At 37.5% G+C, this 22611-nt stretch overlaps 1 protein-coding gene across 4 annotated transcripts in view; it reads left to right on the forward strand.

The window, feature by feature from the left end:
- Positions 1 to 21562, forward strand: part of CD2AP (CD2 associated protein) — a 76273-nt gene extending 54711 nt beyond the window's left edge. For 3 of the 4 annotated variants that reach the window (XM_072407438.1, XM_072407437.1, XM_072407440.1), the window contains 12 exons: positions 517 to 601; positions 1746 to 1840; positions 1922 to 2020; positions 2671 to 2704; positions 3508 to 3576; positions 3777 to 3972; positions 5039 to 5172; positions 10530 to 10651; positions 12294 to 12386; positions 13217 to 13419; positions 14486 to 14549; positions 17046 to 21562. In XM_072407438.1, coding sequence (XP_072263539.1) covers positions 517 to 601; positions 1746 to 1840; positions 1922 to 2020; positions 2671 to 2704; positions 3508 to 3576; positions 3777 to 3972; positions 5039 to 5172; positions 10530 to 10651; positions 12294 to 12386; positions 13217 to 13419; positions 14486 to 14549; positions 17046 to 17087 — 1236 coding nt within the window. In that variant the 3' untranslated portion in view covers positions 17088 to 21562. The remainder of the gene's footprint in view (positions 1 to 516; positions 602 to 1745; positions 1841 to 1921; positions 2021 to 2670; positions 2705 to 3507; positions 3577 to 3776; positions 3973 to 5038; positions 5173 to 10529; positions 10652 to 12293; positions 12387 to 13216; positions 13420 to 14485; positions 14550 to 17045) is intronic. The other variant, XM_072407439.1, reaches the window with a different exon arrangement.
- Positions 21563 to 22611: the final 1049 nt, after the last annotated feature.

Raw genomic sequence — 22611 nt, forward strand, 5'->3', positions numbered from 1 at the left:
ATCTTGGTGTTTTTTGTATTTCCAGATCTGTTTAGTAATCCAGCATTAAACAGCGCTTGGAATATACAGGATATTCTGGTATTCAAGACCAGTCTCTGCTGCTCTTTTTTCCAGGGCTTTCTCAGTTTTCTGATGGCAGCTTGCGGGAAATCCCATCCAGAGCTCCGCTTTGATAATTCCACCACTATCTTTATAATGCAATGTCTGGTGTTGCAAAGGCATACGGTGGTATTATGTTTTTTTCTGGCCTTTTAACAATACATTTCAATACATTTATTTTTCTTGGTTAGAAATTCAGTTTTACTATTAAAAAAAAAAACCCTATTTCTCCTGAACCATTTTTTCACAATAAATGATCACCAACTGTGGGCACCTCAATAGAAACTTGGTTAACATTAACCTTATTTGTGATTTTTACCTATGCATAATAAAACATTTTATAACTCCTTGGATTTTAATAGTGCATTCATTTTGTTTTAGTGAATTGACCCTGCTGACTATTAATTTGTTTTGCAGCCATCGCCTACACCACCAGCAACAAAAGCATCTCGCACACTAAGCTCAGATCTACCAAAAACAGAAGTTGACGGCAAACTCAAAGGTGAGGAGTGTAAACATGGATTGATATCTCTATATTACATAAATAATCAAGCCAATATAAACATATTTGAATATATTGTGATTACATTTTTACATGCCTTTTTTTAATAATAACTTGCTTATCTTGGATTTAAAGCAAATCTCAACTCTCCTCTTCTTGTCCCAGTGCTGACATCTTCACCTTTTTCTTTTTTGGGGTTGGGTCTTTGGCCATCCAGGTTGACCAGGCTGGAATTGCATAATTCCCATGTATACTGGCTGGGGTTTAATTACTGATGCCTGCTTGCAATATTTTGTTGGGGTTCTCTTTGGCTTGCACTAGAACCTTGTGCAGACACAATTGTTGCTTGGTCTGATTGTTGGTGATTATTTGGGATAACCACTCTAGAAACTACCACTGTACAGGTGGATCTAAGGAAGAGGGAGGAAAAGAAATGGACGCCTTACTACAGGGATTATAATATGGCAGATAACTAAATACAGTATAGGGCACCTGTGCTGGCATTGAACTTTAACCCAAGATTGTCACAAACTAATGTCTGAAACAGTCTATCATCCATATGGATCTTCAGAGTCATAAACCTGCAATCATCATATGGTTAGGATAGCTAAGATCTTCATTTCCACTTAACCAACTCTAGAATTGTATTTCAGATGCAGACACAAAGATATTTTAATACCTAGGACCTGGCAGATTTTCGTTATCTAACTTGTTATTGTAGATGGCACACATCTACTAGGCTCAACCATAAACAATACCTATGTAGTAAACGCTTGGCACATTATTCTGGGAAAAAACCCAGTGTATGTGTGTACAGTAGACGGAGTACATACTCAACATTCCTGTGCTAAAATATGGTACATGCTCAGGGGCACCATAGTGAATAATGGCTGTGCTTGGTTCATGTGATAAGCTTATCAAAAAGACCCCCTATTTTCAGTTGACCCCTGGGGACACCATAAAATGTGATCTTCTGGTTAAAATGTTTTATGCATATTTGAGTGGATATTACCGGGAGTAGAACCATATTTAGAGTGCGCTTTAGGTGGGCCCATTTTTCAGAACAATTTAGATTCTATATACCTTTTACTTTTTTTCTTATGTCCAAATGAGATGTTTTATTAATTCTTTACTATTTCAACAGCCAAAGAGATATGCAGAGCGTTGTATCCCTACGATGCACTCAATGAGGATGAGCTTAGTTTTAAAGAAGGCGACATAATCCACCTACTAAGTAAAGTAAGTTGTCTCACAGTAACCAGTACTGCCATCATGTATAATTTCTGGAAACTGAATATGCATTCTCTTTCTTGATTGCAGGATACTGGAGATCCTGGTTGGTGGAAAGGAGAGCTCAATGGGAAAGAAGGTGTTTTTCCTGACAACTTTGCTGTTATAATCCCTGAATATGAAAAGGAAGTAAGTGTGTATTCCTCACTTCATTATTTATTGTAGAACCCTGTGATTTCAGTGAGTCACCCTCCAAACTTCATATATATCGGAGGCAGCCTCTGCCACACTGCTGATGTTGCTTGTTGGGCTGAATCAGGTCTTTTAAAAATATATATGCAGGTCGTGCAGGTTATGCAGGTTCTGTGTTATTTAGATGAGTGACCTTCCAAACAGTGCCTGCATCACAGGCAGCCACTCTCCCACTGCTGTGTTGCTTGTTGGGCTGAGTCAGTTCTTTTCAAAATGATAGCCTTATTATTAGGCATTGTATCTTCATGTTGGGGTTCCTTAGAAGATTCCATATTGAGCTGGTGCAACAAATCTTACACAACTAGTCAACTCCATTGTATTTGTAAACAATTGCATTTATGCGTGAAATAGTAAAGTTAGTAACGTTCACCTAGACTTTTATTTTCACATTTATCAGACTAGCTTCTCTAGTTTTGCTAAGTGCTAAAATTATGCTTGCGTGGGCAGTCTTTATCCAGTCACCATAACGCAAATTACATGCTCAGTTGTGAAGATGCAGGACCAAATAATGCTCACTTTTAGGGAATTCTGGTATTTGTTTGCTTGTTCTTACTTGATTCTTTATTAGTTTTTATATTCTCTTACAGAAACCAAAGAAGCCTCCACCTCCGAAAAGTACGGGTAGGTATTGTTTGCTTTATAGACCACTGGAAAAAGTCTTCAGTGCTCAGTTCTTGAGTTCCCTACAGCCAGACTTAACACTGTAATTTGAGTTTTGTATTGAACCCAACAGCATTTCAAGATACAGACCCGTAGCACCCGTGTAAACAAAGCCTTACAAGACGTACAACAGACAATTCTAGGCTGAGGGTTTCTGAGGAAATATCTCTAAAGGAATAACAACTTGGAATAAGGGATAATAACCCAATAAGCCCAACAAAGCTAAAACAAATACTTTCTAGTCTTAAAGCATAACTAAAATTTTGTTATCAGCTTTGAGTATTCTGGGTTTGTTTGGGAAAAGGTGAAATCTTTGCTCTCTGAATTCCTACATGACAACCATTACTGGCAAGTCTCTCTCCCTTGTACAGTATACATTTATTTTGAATGAAGCCGAATACAGCGAGCTGATGCATACGGTGGCTATCTATGGCATTTTTTGGGTGGTTGAACTTTGAATTTAATTAAAAATCATTTGATGGCATATTACGATATTCTAGAATATACCAGTTCCCCCTCCACTCATACACTAAAAGCACTGGTGAAAAGTGTAAGCAGCATACATAGGTGAGTATATCCATGCTACACAAAATAAGGAAAAATTCAGAATGATTAAAAGAGGTGGAAAGGTGGATTGAGTTTCATTTTTGTTCCCAAGGTGGCCTTGAAGTTCTTATTTTAAGGTTCCCATTTCCTTCTAGGGTTTTCATATATTTGCCAGTCGTTTGTGTTTTTAATACTCCATTTTACATTTTACAATTCAGTGCCAAAGCCAGAACTTCGTCTTGGAGACAAACACTTTACAACCACCAAATCAGAAGAGAAGGAGAAAGGTAACTGGTGCACTAGTTATATTTTCTCCATATTTAGAATTATTCGGTTTTCTGCTTATCCAAACCAAACCTGTCAGCCATTGGAAACTTGTACTGCCTGGTATATTCTTATGTAGCTTGTCATGTAATCATCATAAATTGGCATTTACTTGATCCTGAATTCTGGGCTGTGCATCATCCATGTTATTCTATCACTGTAGATGAAAAGCCATCTCTTGAGCCTAAGCCATCCTTGGACCTCAAGCCATCTGTGGACCTCAGGCCTTCCAAACCAGCAGCACCTCTGGTACCTCCCAAGAAGCCCATTCTTGTAAACAAATCACCTAGTCTGGTCAAACCAGCAACCATCCCACCCAAGCGACCTGAAAAGCCAGCTTTCACAACACCTCCATCTAAGTAAGTCTTTTCACATGTGTGTATTAAACTCACTTTGCATATTTCATGACCAATAGAGTCTTCTGGACATTAATGAAATCTGCATCATTTCAGGGGTTGGAAAAAAAAAAAACTTTGCAGATATGTTTCTATTAAAGTATGAACTTAATAGCAAAACCGTAATACATACGGCTTACCTGTTCATAGGTGGTATGGTGGCTGCATTAGATTCCTTTTCTAGACTTTTTTTCTCCTGAGTATTTTTATGGGATGTTTTAGGAACTCATCAAAAAACTGTACTCAAAATATGTTGCCCTAAGTAAACTGAAGTCCTACCTACGTTTTACATGCTAGATGCTGAAGGTTAATTTGTAGGTAGGTTTAGCATCCCCCTGAGAAAAAAAAATTATTCAAAAAGGGCCCTTATGTTTAACAAAAAGTATATAGTAACTTGATGTCTCTCCATGCATTCGGCTTAAAAAAAAGTTTGTAGCTAACATTTAAACCACTGGTGCACTTTTAAAGCACAATAATACATCTAGTACTGTTGCAGGGAGCTTCCCTAAAATTTAGAAGCAATTTCAGGCCCATTGGATCTCCAAAGAGTACCAAGTACACTTGGATTTTCAGACATTTTTAGTCAAGTTTCTGAAAAGTGCTTGGAATTTCCACGCTAAAGTGGCAGTAAATGTATTATTGCCTACACAGGTGTGGTACTGGGCCATAAAATGAGGGGGGGGGGGTTGGGGGGTGGGACAGTGGCAATGCTTTGTTCACCCTGCTAACCTCATATTGGTGTGTTTTGTATTCAGTATCTAATCTTATAAAGCAAGCTTGTCTTTAGAGATATAAAAAAGCTGTTCATATTGACCACCTGAAAATTCTAGCTGACTGGCTGCCATCATAACTCTCTGACTCCGACGCTTTCACAAGTACAAGGTCACAATTCTTTTTCGTCTTTGTTGGTAGTAAAAATATTGCAGCAATAATGCAAGATAACTGGCATTGAAAACCCCACAAGTGCCTCCATTTTTTTAATACTTGCGTTGTGTTGTCCCTAATGCATCACTTTCTTACTGTATTATAGACCAAATGGAGAGTCGCCTCGACCAAAGTCAGAATTTGAACCATTTAAAACGAAAATGGATTTAGAGCAAATTCTGAGCCGACCAAAATCTCAAGAGGTTGAGTCGTTTTCAGGAAAGAACTTAAGAGAGAATAGTAAGTGTAAATGTGCCTTGGAGGAGCTCACTATGTAATTGTACCTTCATTATTTCTTGTTTCACACACTATAGATTTCTGTATGTTTCTTGTGAGGTTTAGTCCTCATTGACTGGCACATGTATGCAAGAAAAGCTGAAAATATCTACTTGCACCTTAAACATCAGTACATTAAAGTGTACCTCCATCAAAAAGTTTTGGGTGTTCTAAATCTTATTTGTTAAGATTATCCATAGTTTCTTAGGATCTCGTATATTGGAAAGGTCTCCTCTGCTGGAACAAAGACAGTCATGATATTCATATACTTATTTCCAGCCTTCCCTACAGTCTTGCACACTTGTACAGACTCTTGTACACTGAAATTGCTTAGTCTGATTTCTCGTTACACATAAAACGTCTTACATTGTGCATATGAAGCTGCAGGAAATCAGATAACATTACCTGGTTGCATGACATTTTCACTCCAGCCTTGTGGTTTGTGCAATTGCTAATGCATTGCAATTGATTTTCCAGTTCACTGTGTTGCACCATATCACAGCATATCAGATTTTGGAATGTTATTGAGCCATATAGTACCTGGGCCACCCATGAGGTTTATTAGATTAAAGTTCTTTTAATCATGGAGGTTTAGATGTGTATGTGGTTGTTTTTGCAAATTCAGCTTCAAAAATGGTCCACGTTACAGACAGACGTCCACCCAGGAAGGCATCTTGATATTTGCAAAAAGTAGACACTCCAGTGTTAGATATTAAAAGTGCAGTTAAAAAGTATGTGCCACCAGAATGGTATTGCAGGCAGGTGACTGCACATCATTATTTTGAAAGTTCCTTCTGGCATTTTAAAACCTCTTCTAGGAAGTAAACGCTTTCAACTATATCTGTCACTCCTTGCTGTTAGTTTTTTCATTTTATATATATATATATTTGGAGGGGAATAGGCATTAAAATGTGGTTGCAATGCAGACACACCACCTTTCCTGTATTCTGTATCCTTGTAATAGCTGCACTACATTTTTCTCTATATGCCTCTATACTTGACAGGTGCTCTTACTCCTAAACATTCAAAAGCTTTTCATATTCTGCCATCTTGTGGGTATTGGAAGCATTACATGTTTTAAACTTTCGAACTTCTGTAGGGGTGGTTATTGTGTAGCAGTCTGGTAAGTCCACTGGTTCGGTAAGCATGAATAAAACTTGTGTTTTAGACATAACATACTCTAATCAAATCAAGTCATCACTCTAGTACTTTTCATTGTTGTCTTTCTTCTTAGTTTGTAATCTTTACCATACTTTTCATAAGGTTTGCTGTTTCTTTGCTTAATATGTAGTGTGTGAAAGAAAACAAAATGTTAAAGAAAAATTGTGTATTCACTCAAAAAGAATGGATTACTTTTATCATGTTGGACATCAAATTTAATTTGTTTTGAGGGGAGGTGGAGTTGGGCTTTAAACCTCAATGTAAAAATAAACTGACTTCCTTTGTATATGAAGTTGGCAAGGAGTGATAAAGCTGAAAGTATTTTTATCTTCTTCCCAGAATGCAGAAGACTAGCTTAGATATTCTGCTCAATTATATGACACAAATAGAGGGCTCTGCTATAAGTAACGTTAGTTAGTATTAAAGAACATTTCCATCTAAACCAGGGCTGTAAAACTCAAATACACAGTGGGCCAAAATTAAAAACTTAGACAAAGTCACGGGCCAAACTTAAAACTGAAATAGCACCGCTACTACAATTCCCTGCGTCTATATAACAGTCCAATGCCGAGCCACGCATAGTCAGAGAGGCTGCTGGTCTATAGACGCGAGTGATGCCGGGAATTGTTGTAGCAGCGGGCCAGCTGCAATTCATATTTAGGATTCCTTTGGGGACCAAAAAAAGGACGCTGCGGGCCATATTTTGGCACCCCTGATCTAAACTGACCAGATAGAATTTTAGGAAAACCAAGCACGAGAAGTATGCACTAATACACTGATGCAGAAGAGTGCTCACTTTTTTCTGAAGTCAATGTTTGCAGTTAAATGAAAAACAATTGGCTATGATCGAGTCCCTTGACTCACTAGCCTCAAATAACCTAAGGTGCAACACTGTGCAAAATGCAGGTAGGGGTAGATTTGGTTGCCACTTAGCTGCCGCTTCCCTCATGTCCAGGTAATCTAATAAGTGGATGGAACTCCATAGTTTGGGTCAGCATAAGTTTACATTTTATTAACATTCATGGTTATCAAAAAATGTTTCTATGTTTTTTGATGCAACTCTTAGAAAGTAGTGGAATAAATGTGGTCATATGAAATTTAAAGCCCACTTTAATGCTCTGAATTCTCACTGGACTCTCGCTACAAAGTTTCTAGAGTTCTGCGGTTTATTTACTTTAGCTGTCCAGATTCTGTTCTCCATAAAAGATTACAATATCTGTGATATAAACTTTAAAAATAATTTTTGCCATATTATAAAGATGTTTATAAAGCTTGTTCTTGATATGTAAATTCTATGGACAAATCACTGAAAGTGCTGAGCTAGTGCTGAGCTTTCCTATGAGACAGTCCATTTTCCCCTGCACAAACTCTGTAAATAAAATACGTTTTCATTGCTCCTAAAGAAGATTAAAAGTGACTAAATATTACTTTAGTTCTATTTTAATAGACTGCCATATGTTAAAAAAAAACATTGTATTGTGAAGAGTTCTTGCTGTGCCTGTATGATAACCTTGCTGCAGGTAAAAGTTGAATACACTATAAACATAAGACATCAGGTGCTTTCCCAGACTTTCTGCTGCTTCTGCAAATGTTTCCTTTTTCTATTCTTTGCAAAACTTAATTTTGTTTTGAAATCTTTGTTCTAGACATTCCTCTCCTCGACTTTTCTTTCCAGATTTTGTTTCCTCACCTGTTTGCCATGTATCCCTTCTTTCGTATCAGGAACTTCCCCTACCCTCCTTCATTTTGGTAAGATCACATGCTCTCATGGCAGTCTGCAGCATCAATAGATAATATAGCCAGAAAACATATTTAATTATATATAGAGGCTTTTAGTCAGAATTAGCCATTAGCATAATGATACATACAGTTCACTCTGCTTTAAACTTAAACTCTAGGAAAGCAGCGGAATACATGGATGAAATTTTAAATGTTTATTGGTTTACGTGCTAAAGGTTATATTACTGATATCGGTCATTCATGCAATACACACACCTCCGCTAGTCCAATCAGCCTGCTACCTTCTGGTTTATTATTGCTGCTACACGGGTCAGTTCACTGGACAGGGCCAATGATTCAATGTTCAGTGGGTAGTTCAAAGTCCAAAAAGCAACTATGAACCAGGGAGGAGGACTGATTAATTGTAAACTACTGGCAAAAATTGGAAAATGGCAATCACATTGGTTTGGCAGTATGGCCGATCCCTAGGCAAGCAAAACAGTAAGCAAATGTGAAGCTTTTGCCTGGAGTTTAACTTGCCTGAAAAGCAAGGTCTATGTTTATTGCAGCCTCTCTCCCCCGAATTTAAAACTCACCAAATCAAAAATATTTACTTGATGAAATAAAAAAAAAAAATGCTCTGGACCAATGATGTATGTTTTCTATTTGGGGGCAAGGAGCTGCTGTATAATGAGACTGATTTTCATGCAAGGTCTGCTTCATTTTTTTTTCAATTTGTTTTGCAATGGTCAGGTATTGACATTTTACATATATATATTTACCTGCAACACAATCAGCCAATGAATTGTGTTTTTGTACCTTATCCACTTTGTGTGGCTCTTGTTTCAGACAGAAATCTATTACACCCTTTATCATTGTTTTTAATGACTGAAGAAAGGTCTACTATTATTAATAATAATAATAATAATAAACAGTATTTATATAGCGCCAACATATTACACAGCGCTGTACAATAAGTACTGTTTACTAAAGGTCTGCAGAAGAATCCCTTTGTTGTTACTACTTTAGGGTTTGACGAGGTCCCTTTTGAGGAAATCACTTACCAGCTTCTAATTGATCTTGGAGACTCTTAGGTCTCTATTTGTAAAACAGGGAATCGGACATTTCATCAAACATTCCCTCGTGGGAATCTTTCAGGTCCATGTGTTTCAATGGCAGTAATGATTTCCACTAGGAATGTTTTGAGGCAATCTCTGATTCTTTGTTTTATAAATAGAGCCCTTGGTGTTCTGTTTGTAGTAGACTTTGCTGATGCTCCCTCTCAAGAAACCTTAGTAAAGGTGTTACCAATTTGAGGCTCCATTATGAAATTATTGTGTATTAAGCGAGAAATCATATTCTAGGTGTGCAGGCAATGCACTTTTTGCAATAGTTTAGTAATAAGATTTTTGAGCGGGAACAAGAACTCACTAGATTCCCATTCTGTAATAAGAAACCAGCAGCCTGTCAGTCCTCCTGCCAACAGTTTACCTACATTTGAAATGCCAAAGAGTAACCATGTTTATTCCAAAAGTTTATTTAATGAGCCACATAGAAAGCTCTGTCGGTCACTTGTATGCCCCCGGTGTGTTATTACTATATCAGAACATAGGATTTGGAGGGGCTCATATTTAGCATTCAACATGTCTTTATCTCACTCTTTACATTTAGATGTCATATTTTCCCTTCCTCCTGTCTTTTTCTAGTAGTCATACTATAATTTCAATAAACATACACCTTCTTTCCTTTTTGTTATGACTTGCATATTATGTTTTCTATTTTTCTATTGCTTTCTAGCAGCTGTCAGCTACTGATAATGTAATATGCATCCTTGCAGCAGACCTCTTGCAGGCTCTGACCATCAGATTGGACATTAATATGTTAACTTTTAATTTTAAATTGCTAGTTTTTTTCCGACTATATCATTTTCTGCCCATATATTGTGTGATATGTACATGGTGTTAAGCTTGAGGCTTTTACTGAACAGCACACATGGAATATATTCTCATTGTATATTGGAACAGCCTAACTAGCTGGTCGCAGACAGTTGTAATAGCTTTAATGTTCTGTTCTGCCACAGATTGTAAGTTTTGTTAGTTATGAAGAATAAGCTGAGCTGCTGAACAAGTTTAAAGTATCAATACTCATACAGGGGCCAGACTGCATATTAATACCAAACCCATACTCCCCTAATTATTAGGCAAGACTGCATTTAGTTACAAATTTATGATGAAAAGTGAGAGATGCGGAGGGATTCTTTCAAGTTATCTTCAGATCCTATATAGAAAAATTCTTTAAACCTTTGTAAAGTCTTTTGTTTGTGCTGTCAGGTTATGTTAGGTGATGTGATAGCAATTCAAGCTCTTTAAGAGGAAGTGTCTTAAAATTCTGAATTCAGTGAATTAGTTTTAACTTTTATTTCTCTCTTCTGCCTTCCTCAGCTCCCTCAGAACTCAGTTTTGATGAACTTCTGCCTACCTCAGAAAACTTGTCTCACCCAACTGCCAGCCGACCAAAGATGACCGGCAAGAGGCTGCCTGGACGCTTCAATGGTTCAAGTCCTGTAAGTATTGTTCGGAAAATTGTCACAACTGCCTTCCCAAAATGCAGGGACTACATTGGGGTACTTATTTTTTTTCTGATGCCCTTGTTATTCGTGAAGATCCTTTTTATAAAGTGTCCCACTAAGAAACAAGTTCTTTCCCTTCTCCTAATCCAGCATGTGCCCCTGACATTTAATTCGTGCTCACCTTCCATACCAGGAAAGGGATATGCCAACTGGTTTGTAGAAGGGACATGGACAGTTCCTTGGTCAAACTTTCCCTGCATAAGCACCAAAAGTTTTATGTAAATTTAAGGTTCACTTTTCTGTATCTGACATTTACATTTAGTGGTTTTCAGTGCAGGACATGAAAAGGACACTTCTTCTCCAAGATGTTGGAGGGATCTTGCCCATGGACAGTAAAGTGGCATTGCCCTAACCCCCTTATACTTACCACTTGGGGTCTATCAACAGATTGGTTTGGTTTGAGCAATGTTACATGAAAAGGACAGTGACATCAGTGACTTTACCTATTCCTTGGCAGTGCTGGATGTGGGGGGAAGTTTGCAGTTTTTTGTCTTCTTTTACAGACTAGCCGGTTATGTGTATTATTGTGAACTAATAAAAATTGAATATCATTCAAAGCTTTTAAAGCCCAATTCTGGGCTCTGGTGGGTCACAGATACAGCTCTTTGAAAGTATTGTTTGGGAAGGAATGGGAAGTCATCACAATGTACCGGGAAAGGAAACTAATGTCAGACTGCATCCTGCTTTTGTTTGTGTCTGACAAATTACTAGTTTCAGTTGTAGGGATCCAATTCAAAATTTCAGGTCGAAATAGTGTAGGGAAATTGCTTTGCTTTTAGTTCTTGTTTGACCCTAGATGCACTTGGTTTTCATTCTTCAAACCCCCTCCACTGTAAGCTCTCCGTTTATTCATAATAATTAGAATTTCCCTTAATTTGAAAACCTCTGTCCCATTTCCCCAGTAAAAGCCGAAGTCCTAAGAAAATGTTTTGTAGGTACCAATAGTGTAGAGAAGAACAAAAAGTATATCTATGCACAACTATACTTGTAGGGAAGTGAGGGTAGAACTGCAAAAGCAAAACCCAACAAAAAGCTGAAGTTCTTTAAGAGTTGTCTGATTAGCTGATCACCATGTTATAGTTGACAATTAATTTAATTGAAACGGCAATTGTGGAGATTGACAGGGATTATTCAGGCATTTATTTTTACGTGGTTAACCATCGTATGTAAATGAAAAACATTTTTTTTTTAGCATCCATATGTATATTGGATGTATTAAAGAAATGATTGTAATATTGATCTCAAAACCAAACAGCCAGATAGAACATTTACCCTCACTTCCTGTTCCATGTCATTTAAATTTTCAGCAATTACCAACCTGTAAAGATAGTCAAATCAAGTAAATCCATTCTTAATGTTGCATTTCAGTATCATTTTATTCCTTAGTATTGCAATCCAAAACGAACAATAAAAGCTTTGGATTTGCACAAACAGGGTAATATGGTTTGTAGGGTATTTTTGCAGTGGCAGTCCCAAATATAAATAGTTCTCTGAATTAGTGCTTTGTAAAGTTATAATAGTAACACATTATTTTGAATCAAAGGCATGAAAAACTAACAAAGATAACTTCTTTTAGCAGCCTAAACCTCAGACTGAGACCCCAAAGGTACCAGTACATCATGAAGAGGAGAATGAAAGTGCCAAAACACCACCACTGGAAGTGAAAAGGGTATTTGATTCATTTTATTTATTCATTCCCTTGTCTTTCAATGACTATTTTAAAATGCCACACAGACAGCAACTACTTATATCGCTATGTTCTTATTTGTCCCTGCTCTCAGAAGCTCTTGGGGTCTTAGACAGCCAGATATTCCAGAGATAGATGCTGCCAAGACAGTCAGGGTCCAGCATTAAGCCCTGGAGCTGAAACAAATCCTGAGCTTCCAGTCATTCTTCAGATCCCTTCATATGGGGGCGCTAAAGAAGACAATGTAAACACAAAGCTGCTGCTGCATATGAACGTAGTAACATGGGGATGTCGCTGCATTTTGTCTTCATAAATAATCGGGGATGTCACTGCACTTCCTGTTCATATATCATCAGGGATGTCACTGCACTTCCCTGTTCATATATCATCAGGGATGTCACTGCACTTCCTGTTCATATATCATCAGGGATGTCACTGCACTTCCCTGTTCATATATCATCAGGGATGTCACTGCACTTACTGTTCAAATAAAAGCTCAGGTAGAGCTCCTGCAGCTCTGTCCAGTTTCTCCCTGTAACAGTAAATCAATACTATTGTGATCTCTTGTTGACTGATTGCTGAACGTGCTTCTCTAATTGAAAGCACATTCATTCTCTGCTTTCCTTGTAAATTTGCATGTTTTGTAAATTCTTTACCATGTGAATCAACTGTGCATGCGAATCAACTGTGTCAGTCAGTGTATTTCCTGTGATGTGACAAGAACACTTTTATTTAGTAATCTATCTAATAAGTATTTATATCTATCTAATAATTATGACCTGCATATTCATGTGTGTCTTTTGTTATTTCAGCCATCAGTAACCACATCTTCGACCTCTATATTTACACCAACACCAGTCATATCAAAGCCCAGCATCACCCCAATGAGCCCCGTTTTAGTGGACATCAAAACAAAGCTTGATTTAAATGATGGGAAAAAGAGTGAAGTGGAGGAGTTAAGAGCCCAGCTGAGCGAACTGCTCACTATTGTGGATGCACTTAGGAGAGAACATAGGTATGTCATTCCACATGGTATTTATATGTGTGTATTGGTGGGGAGTAGAGGGTCATGGCCACATTCCACATTTTATTCTGAGATCAAGGTGGATGCTCATTTTAGTAAACCCGCAAACAACCAGTTTACATCCTTGGTAATATAGTTATATAGTACATTGCATATGTTTGAATTCCACAAATATTGGCAGTAGGTTGAAGAAACAGGTACCTGGGCAGAGAAATGTAAGAAAATCTTTATATTGACATATATATAGTAAATTAAAATACACCAAGTGAGTTTTTTTTCTTTTTTTTTTCATCCCAAGAGCAAGTAACTCCCCACGACTGTATCTAAAATTAAAAAAAAAATGTTTTCTTATATGTAATTGTCAAGTTTGTTCGCCTCAGTGCATGTAACCATCTGTAGTTACACATTTTTTGATGCATGGTAATTGCTGGGTGTATCATCTGGTTCAACTCGGCAAGACCCTAAATTATTTACCTTTATGTCTTTTGAGTATTCTACCTTTCTTTAATAAATGGACAGTCTTCTAAGTTAATTAATTAGGTAATCCTGGTCCTATAGATTAGTCTGTATCCCTCCTAATTATATCTTATTGGTAGCTGAACAAAATGATCATTTCCAGTGACCATTGAACAAGCGAGCGCTGTACACACAGCTCTGTTAACGCCTGTAGGGATGGGAGTGGGGAAATGGCATATGGGAACAGTTGTATGCACGCTAGATTTTTGTCAATAATCATTTGCTGTCAACCACAATAGTTCTAGTCCCTGTACAAAGTTTATGCTTATTTCCACATTCTTTGTTTGTGCAAGAATGGCTGTCTCTCCTGACATATAGGAATCCAGAGGCCATTCAATGCAGCTTAGGTCATCAAATATAGGGCAACATTAAATGTTGAAGCATTAAGTAATAAGACAATCTATATATTAATTCTGTTCTTCAATGTTTTCCCAAAGTCTTGCTTAGCATGCAAATTAATTTAGGTCACATGTAAAATTTGTTAGTTAATTAGTTAATCTGTAAAAGCGGCACTTAGTTTTTTCTTTTTCCAATATTTTAGGAAAGAGATAGATAAATTGAAGAAGGACCTAGAAGATGAAAAATTGCTACGATCCAGTTTAGAGGTAAGGGAATAAAATGCAGAAGAAGTAACTGTTTACCTAGCGTGCTTTGAACCTGCAATAATGTTCTTGTTTTTAAATGACTAGAACTTTTGTATAACACCCACTAAGACTTGCCTGCATGTGCTTTCAGAGTGCCTTGGAAGCAAAGCGTTGGGGTGTTCTGGTATACAAATAGAGGTTTTCCTTGTGCTTTAGGTTTTGTCACTTTTTTGAATCTGTGTTTGATATAGGTAAGACATTTAGCATCTTTTATGCTATTTTTTGATCTTGCACCTCCTTTTTTGCACCTTTCACTGTGTGCCTATGATTAGATTTGTATTTTTTACAGAATTGTTTGGAAATGGTGCAGTATTAAGGGATTTTGTAAATACAATACACTATATATAGAAAATGGTACTGATTTGCAATTCTTTATTTGAATGAATGAGAGTGTTTTCATTTCTGTAGGCAGTTGTCAGGTGTTCGTCAACTGCTGCGGCTGATTCTGCGTTCTAAAGTCCTAAATCTCTTAGAGTTTAAAAAATCTGTAAAATACCGTCATTCCCTCCCTGTTTTCACAAAGAAAAGTAGTTTTCTACTGTCCATACAGTTATCAGAGTTTGGCAGTGAGATCGGCAATGGTACATTCATCGTTTTGCAGATCTTTGTTAGTGGCCACCCTCAGGCTTCTCTTTTTAATTAGTCTATAAAGGGCAGTGTATGCAGCATACTTATACATGCATTCAAAAGTTTGATGTAGAATTGAAACCTGCCGGTTGCTTGTGATGGCGTTCTTTGAAAGATCAATGTTTTACGTTCCCAAAGTTGAGATACCTTACAACTTGATACCTGTTGATTACATTCTCCTGCATAATGCCCCAAGCTCAATTGTCAGTCTACATCCTTCCTTTGACAGCTAGCAGCTAACACTGTGTGACTATGAACTCTCACTAACCGACAAGATCCAGTCAATGATTCCTGACCACATTATAACGATGAACTGTGAGACAGTAATTACCAGCAGGCTGGAGGTCTAATTTAGGTAATAAGTCTTCGCTTTTGACGTGTCACTTCAGCCTGAAAGGGCCAGTGTGGGCCAGCTCTGTTTAATACTGTACACAGAGTTATTTACCAAGGGAGGATCCACCTATAGTATCTAGTACATACAATGCCAAGCCTGATTAACCTATAGAAATCAAAAGAGAGAAGACAAAAGATGTCTTTTTTTGGCAATAATATTAAAAGGTTATTTAATATAATCACAAGAAAGGGACCTTAATAGGATCCTTTGCTAGACAATCCTATGAAATCAGGGTAGTTCAAAGATCAAAATATACATTTCACATACGGTCATTAAGAGCTAAGTCTCTGAATCCCCTAAAGAAGCCTTAGAGCAAAATGCGTTGGGAAGTGAGACAAGACATATGAATATTGAATTTGTTCATATGTGAAATTTTGATCTTTGAGTTACCCTGTTATCATGGAACACTGTCTAAGCAAATGATCCTATTAAGGTCCTTTCCTTTGATTATATTAAATCTTTTATTCTTATTATTGCCAAAAAAGGCATCTTTGCTCTCCTCTCTGTTATTTCCATAAGTTTAATACTGTAATGGTCTGATACAATTCTAATGTTTAAAAAATTACCTATGAAGATATATATTCATATAAATTTTAGTTTGCTATTATGTAATTAATATTATTATTATTTCTAATAAACAGGATTTATATATCGCCAACATATTGCGCAGCGCTGTACATTAAATAGGGGTTGCAAATGACAGATAAATACAGACAGTGACACTGGAGGAGAGAACCCTGCCCCGAAGAGCCTACAATCTTGTATACTGATGCTGCTGATTTTAGGTTGGGCATCTAAGATTTAATGTCCTCTGGTAATAAAAGGGTTTTCAAAGCTGCAAGAAACTTAAAGCTGGGTAAAATCTTCAAAAATGCTTTGTAAGAGGCTTTAAACGCAACTCTTCAAGCTAGCATTTAGTAGCCGTGCTGCCTGCATATTGCAAGTGCTTATCCACCCCTAGATTGCTCTAAGTCTAAGGAAACTGTTTACCCACCAAATAAATGAGAGTTTGTGATGCTAGGCAGTGTTTCAACTAGAAGTATATTTAAGCTCAGTGGAAAGAAATTCTAGGCAGGTGGCAGCCCCCATATTGTGATGCAACTCTTTAGTAACCACCCAAAAACAGCCAGGTGCTTACTGAAAAGTGCCGGGTGGTGCGCCCAGCTAAAAAGGGCCGGGGAGAACACTACTAGGGATATCAATCACTACTAGGGATATCAGCAAATATCAAGATGGTAGAAGCAGCTGCAAGTTAGCCACTTAGTGTAAATTCTGCCTTTTACTGTTCATTCTACAGGCAAGCCAACTATTCTGTCACTGGAATAATACAGAAAAATCCCCCTGCCTTCATAAAATCTGTTCTTTGTGGGCCCTACTTTGCCACCATTAATAACTGTTTTAATGATTTTAACCCTCTTTTTTCATCTTTCTATCAGATTGAGATTGATAGGTTGAAGAAAGCTGTACAACTGACATGAAGCAGACTTCCTCTCTGATCCCGGCATACTCTTCACGTATTCAGTCTGCAAATTGAAGGATATACACGATACAGAGTTTTTTACCTGTTCAGAAGGAGTCACAGCTGCATTTTTCTTTGTTTCTGCTCTCTGCCAATACAATACGAGGCCTTACTTCTAATGAGCTGGAGCGGCAAGCCTTTTTTTTTTTTTGTTTTGTTTTTGTTTTTTTAAAAACTGGGTTTGCTTGAAATACTACTGAACTTCTGTGTAAAGAGAGGGAAATTGTGTATCAGACTTTTATGAAATACTTCTATTGTAATTTTTTAAAAATGTTTATGCTATAAATATGGTGAAATATATAAATATATATAAATATCTTTTCTGATAATCTGTAATATAGCCTATCAGGGGTCCAAACAAATAGCCTTAGATTATCGCTAGCTGTTATTTTTTACTATTCTTGGAAAGGGAAATTGGCTTTTTTTTTGTATATTTTAGACATAATTTACTAAGAATTTCCCCAGTTGTGCCTCTGCAGAGCTGAGTATTAATAATAGGCTGTGTATAGCAATTAGACTTCTATCATATAACAAGATGTTAAAAATCTATGTCGAAAGCATCTCATATATATGCATATTTGGCTTTTTAATATGTATATGGAAATCAAGTCACTTGCACTAGGATTAAAACAAGGGATTGTCTTAACAAGGGGTTCAGTCAGAATCTGATTAGCATTTTTTGATGGACTTAGTTGGGTTTAACCACCAGCTTAGCTGGCTTGTTAACACTCCATGACTCCAGTGTCCATGGGCAAAATCCAAACTTCACCCTCCTCCCCACATCTGATATACCTCGCTTGGCTGTATGCTAACTGTTGGTGTCGGGTGTTCTGATATCGTTGATGGGTGTTCTCTTAATCCGTGGATAGCATTAATCATGTAGCATCTCCACTTTGCATTAGGTTAAAGTGACTCCATCGCCTTTTAGAACAGAAATAGTTCTCTTCAGTGAAAGATTGTTTATACTTTTCCTGCCCCCTGTCTGGTCTGGAATCTTTTCCCTGTTCAACACCTATAGGCTTCCCATGAAACATCAAATACAACACTTCTGGAATAGCTGGATGTCTTTGTTCCCTTTCACATACACGTGGTTTAGTCTGCCAGCTTCTACATCATTTTTGTAGGAGCTAGTGAAAGAAACCACAACATTCAGTGTAAAGTATGTCAGATGTAAAGATTCTTTATAATTAAAATGAAGATTCCAGAAACAGGATAACATAAACTTCTATTACAGAAAACTTTTTATTTTAATTTTTAGGCCACAATCTCTGTAAACCTTATACGGTCGCTAATCAACAGTTAGTAGCCACCATTTATGGATTCTCTGGCTTTTGTACCCTAAACCCAGAGCTTTGGAACAAGTAAATAGTGAGTAAAGTCAGGTCTCCTATTTTGTCAGCTGGTTATGTGACACAGCATAGGTTTGGAATGACAGCCAAGTGTCTAACAGAAGGTCATCAACCATAAATGCGTGCAAGCTTTTCAAATGTCCTTTCTATATTAGGGTTGTGGTGGAGTATGCAGAGAGATTTTGAACATCCGAAAGTCTTCGCAAGAATCATGGACAGTTTAGCTAAGATGGTGGATTATTAAACCGGCCTGGGTTCGCCTTTAATTCAGCGGGGGACACACTAATGCAGTAGAACAAAAGCATGGCACTTACACTGGATCGTCCCCTATTAAAATCATTCCAAATACCTATTCCTGATCTGATTTCTTTTGTGTTTATCGCATGAATGCTGCCCTCCTAACTCCAGGCTTTTCTGCCTGACGTTAATAAAGACTGTTCAGCTCTATGCAATTTTTTTACCTGCCTATGTCCTGGGAAAAATAAATATAAGTAAATATACCCCATATATTTTTATTGATATCTGTGCAGCCAAGTTGCATTCGTGTATTTCTGGTAATGTTCCTACATTTAAAATAGCTGTGGTTATATATAAAAATAAGTTTTCCACATATGTTTTATATATGGCAAAAATCTATTTTCTTGTAAGAGTGAGTGATTAAGGGCTTATTATTTTGGGAGTTATTGGGTACAGACAGCCAATGATGGCCTAATGTAGATAGGAAGAAAGACCACTGAACTGTGTAATTCACTGACCATCCATAGTTGTCTCAGCCTCCCAGCTAGAACACAAGTTCTCCTATGTTTTTTTTTCCTCCGTAATTTATGCAGCTGACAGCTTTGGTGGTCTCTCTGCTGGTGAAGAGTTGCTTTTCAGAGTTGTGGGTGCATCAAGGCCATGATCATAAAATCAGTACTGGCAGAATTTAGAGCAGGGCCATGCGCTCTGGTTCTTTCTTCTGAGGTCCAACAAACCAAGCACTTAACTAACTAAGAGGAGTAAGACCTATGCGGAAACACCTCTGTTTTCTCACAGGAGTCTTTTTCTGCACAGTTGAGTGGAACTCGTATTTATTTTAAACTAAGTTCAGTCCAATGAGAGGGAAATACAGCCTCACCCAAAAAAGATTTCCTCATTTAATGATATTTCTAAGTTTCCATGCTAAATACTGTTAATTGCCACATTTATTCTTGTTCTTTTGAGTGATTCCCCATTATAGGCAGATTACACAAGCATGCAAGTTTAAACCTGGACTGCATATGATCAAAGGAATTGTGTAACTGGTAAATTAAAGAAACTTAGTGAACATTTATGCTAAGTACTTATGATCCTCTGTTGGTCATGACTTCCCAGTTTGAATCATGGAATAATGGTATTTTACGTGTTCATTGGATCATTTGTGGGGTGTTTAGAAGTACTGTGAGTGCAGCAACTTGGTCATAGAAGGGTTGCTTGATTTTGGATGTGGCTTTGCTAAATCCACAGAACTATGAGCCAGCTGTTTACATAGCAACAAGTTTGTCACAGGTAAGGTACAAAGGGGCTGCAAGCCCATTGATGAGGTAAACAGAAGGCAGTGTTACATTTGTTAGTGATTTCCAGAGCAGAGCCTTAGTCATAAGCAACTGTTCTGCAACCTGTGTCAAATGCATGTGTCTTAAGCCCATTGTTCATCCTTTTATTACCGTTAGTTGCTAAGTTGCACATCTAAAATTCCTGTGGTTGGTTGTTTCCTTAGTTTGCCTTAAATGAGAGATGTTACCCAAACAATCAGCAGTTAGCGACTGAGCAGTCTCGCAGTGCTGTGATTGCTGCTTCGTTCTCCAGTTTTGCAACTAATTACCTCTTGACTAGTACCCTGACAATAACTATTATCCTAATCCTAAGGCAGCATAGTGACTGAACAAGTGCTGTACACACAGCGCTCTTTCTGTTCTATAGAGTAGGGAGGGGGGAGAATGAGCGAGCAGCACCCCTGTGTGCTCTCCTCCCTTAACTTAGTAGTCGTTCCCAATCAGGACATAGGGCAACAGTTACACACTCCACTTAGACTAGCACGACCATTCGTCTTGGGCAATAATCATCTGATGTATGTACATAGCCCCGCACAAGTTAGGAAGCTGCTGAGCTGCTTCTGCAAGAACTCAGATGGGGTAATTGCAGCATACAATTGCTGGGATATTTGAGGATGCTTTAAACCAATGCATGGCAGGGTTACATTTCTTGTTCATTTGTATTATCATGTGACCTAATTATGTTTTGCAAATAGCTAATTAATGTGGGTATTTGCATGCTCTTCATTGGTTGATCAATAATCTTGGTATTTCTAAAAACTCCACATTGTGATCTATTCAGTTCCAAATCATGGTTATTGTGAGTATTTCTAATCAAGCTTTGTCATGTTATCCTAAGTATCTAGCCAGACACTGGTCAGATTTGGACCTACTGCTGGATATTCAGCTGACAATTGTGTGTATTGGCTTATACTGCAGTGTTACGCACTTACGCAGATACAGAGGTGACTTTTCATCTTATGCTGTTGAGTTGCTTGCAGGGCATGTCGGACTACTTGTACAAGCCTACTACAAGTAGTACTAAAATGTACAAGCCTTCCTTTTCGTTAATAAAATTGCTGCAGAACTACAAGTTTTAGCATGTCCAATGACCCCTTTTACGTCTGCACGGTGTGTAAAAGCCACTGAATGGTTCTGGTTTTTGCCATAGCATGTTTAATCAGGTTCTATAAAATGGGATTTTGCATGAAGACAATCAAATATAATCTGGAAATAAAAAACATAAAAGGTCTTTTTCACTTAGCAATAAAATAAATGAAAGCGCAATGAGGTATTTTAAAGAAGTAATTTTTTTTTTGTAAGCTGCTATGGGTGTTTCTAGCCAGGCAAAATATCACACTAAATGTCTGTTTTATGTCGACTTTACCAAGGAAAAAAAATAAAAAAGTTTATACATACATTCCAAATCCTACAAAGCTGCTTATGTCAGCGCATCAGATGGGCTGTTTACACTCGCTGTAATATAATGCATGCTTTCAGGGCAGATAATAAAATGATTGAATTTTCACAAAGTCTCTTTGGGTTTTATTAACTTTGTTTTATAAAAACATGAATTGATTCACAGGCACTCATGGTAATGAGTATATGTAAGCTGCAAAAACATTGTTACTACTTAATGAAAGCAGAGACTCAATAAGCTTTTTTTGGTAAAGGAACATCCAACTTGATAGATGTTGGTACTTGATGCAAAGGCTTTATTTTCCATGATGCATATTTGTATATTTTAAACATGCAGGTTATAACATTGAGAGAGCTGTGTTTTAGTAGTTTTTGAAACCAAAAACATACCTACCCTCCTTTTCCTGATATTTAACCTTACCTGAAACCCTAAAATGCTGGACTTCATCAAAACCAAATCTCCTTTAGTCCTAGGACAAATTAACCCACATGTTCAGAGGTCCCAATTGTAAAAGGATACTTATTCAGTTGTATACAACAGTCTCCCCAGTCCCTTTTAGCTGGGCGCACCACCCAGCACTTTTCAGTAACCACCTGGCAGTTTTTGAGGCATTACTGAAAGGTTGGGTCACAAAACAGGCCCCCACCCACCTACAGCTTCTTCCCACCCAGCTTAAAGAAGATTTTGGGGAAAATACTGTACAATTATACCACCTTTTGCACTTGTCTGTACATAAAAGCCTCAATCATAGGTGGTGAAAAAAGCCTAAATATATAATAATGGTCCACAGCACTTTACATGGTAACACCTTGAAAATGAATACACTTTAATCCCACCACATGGAGAAGGCTTTCAGATGCAGTCACTGGAAAATATTCAAACCCAGCGAACATCAACTCTACCTGGAAAGATGGCTATGGCATCTCCTCAAGACAAATCCAAAACATAACGATAACATAAAACCTTTTAGTTCATTAAAAGAATAAAACAATACAATTATCAATATTATAGGTAATTAAACAGGTTTACAAGATGTCAAGGTGACTTGCAAATGGGCAAGGCTTGCGAAATGCATAACGGGAGATACCTGCTTTGGCAAATTATAAATGGTGGGATTTTCACCCACAAGATTTTGGACCAAAACTAAACTGAGTGACTCCC

Source organism: Pyxicephalus adspersus, chromosome 4, assembly GCF_032062135.1.
Source record: "Pyxicephalus adspersus chromosome 4, UCB_Pads_2.0, whole genome shotgun sequence".
Taxonomy (NCBI): domain Eukaryota; kingdom Metazoa; phylum Chordata; class Amphibia; order Anura; family Pyxicephalidae; genus Pyxicephalus; species Pyxicephalus adspersus.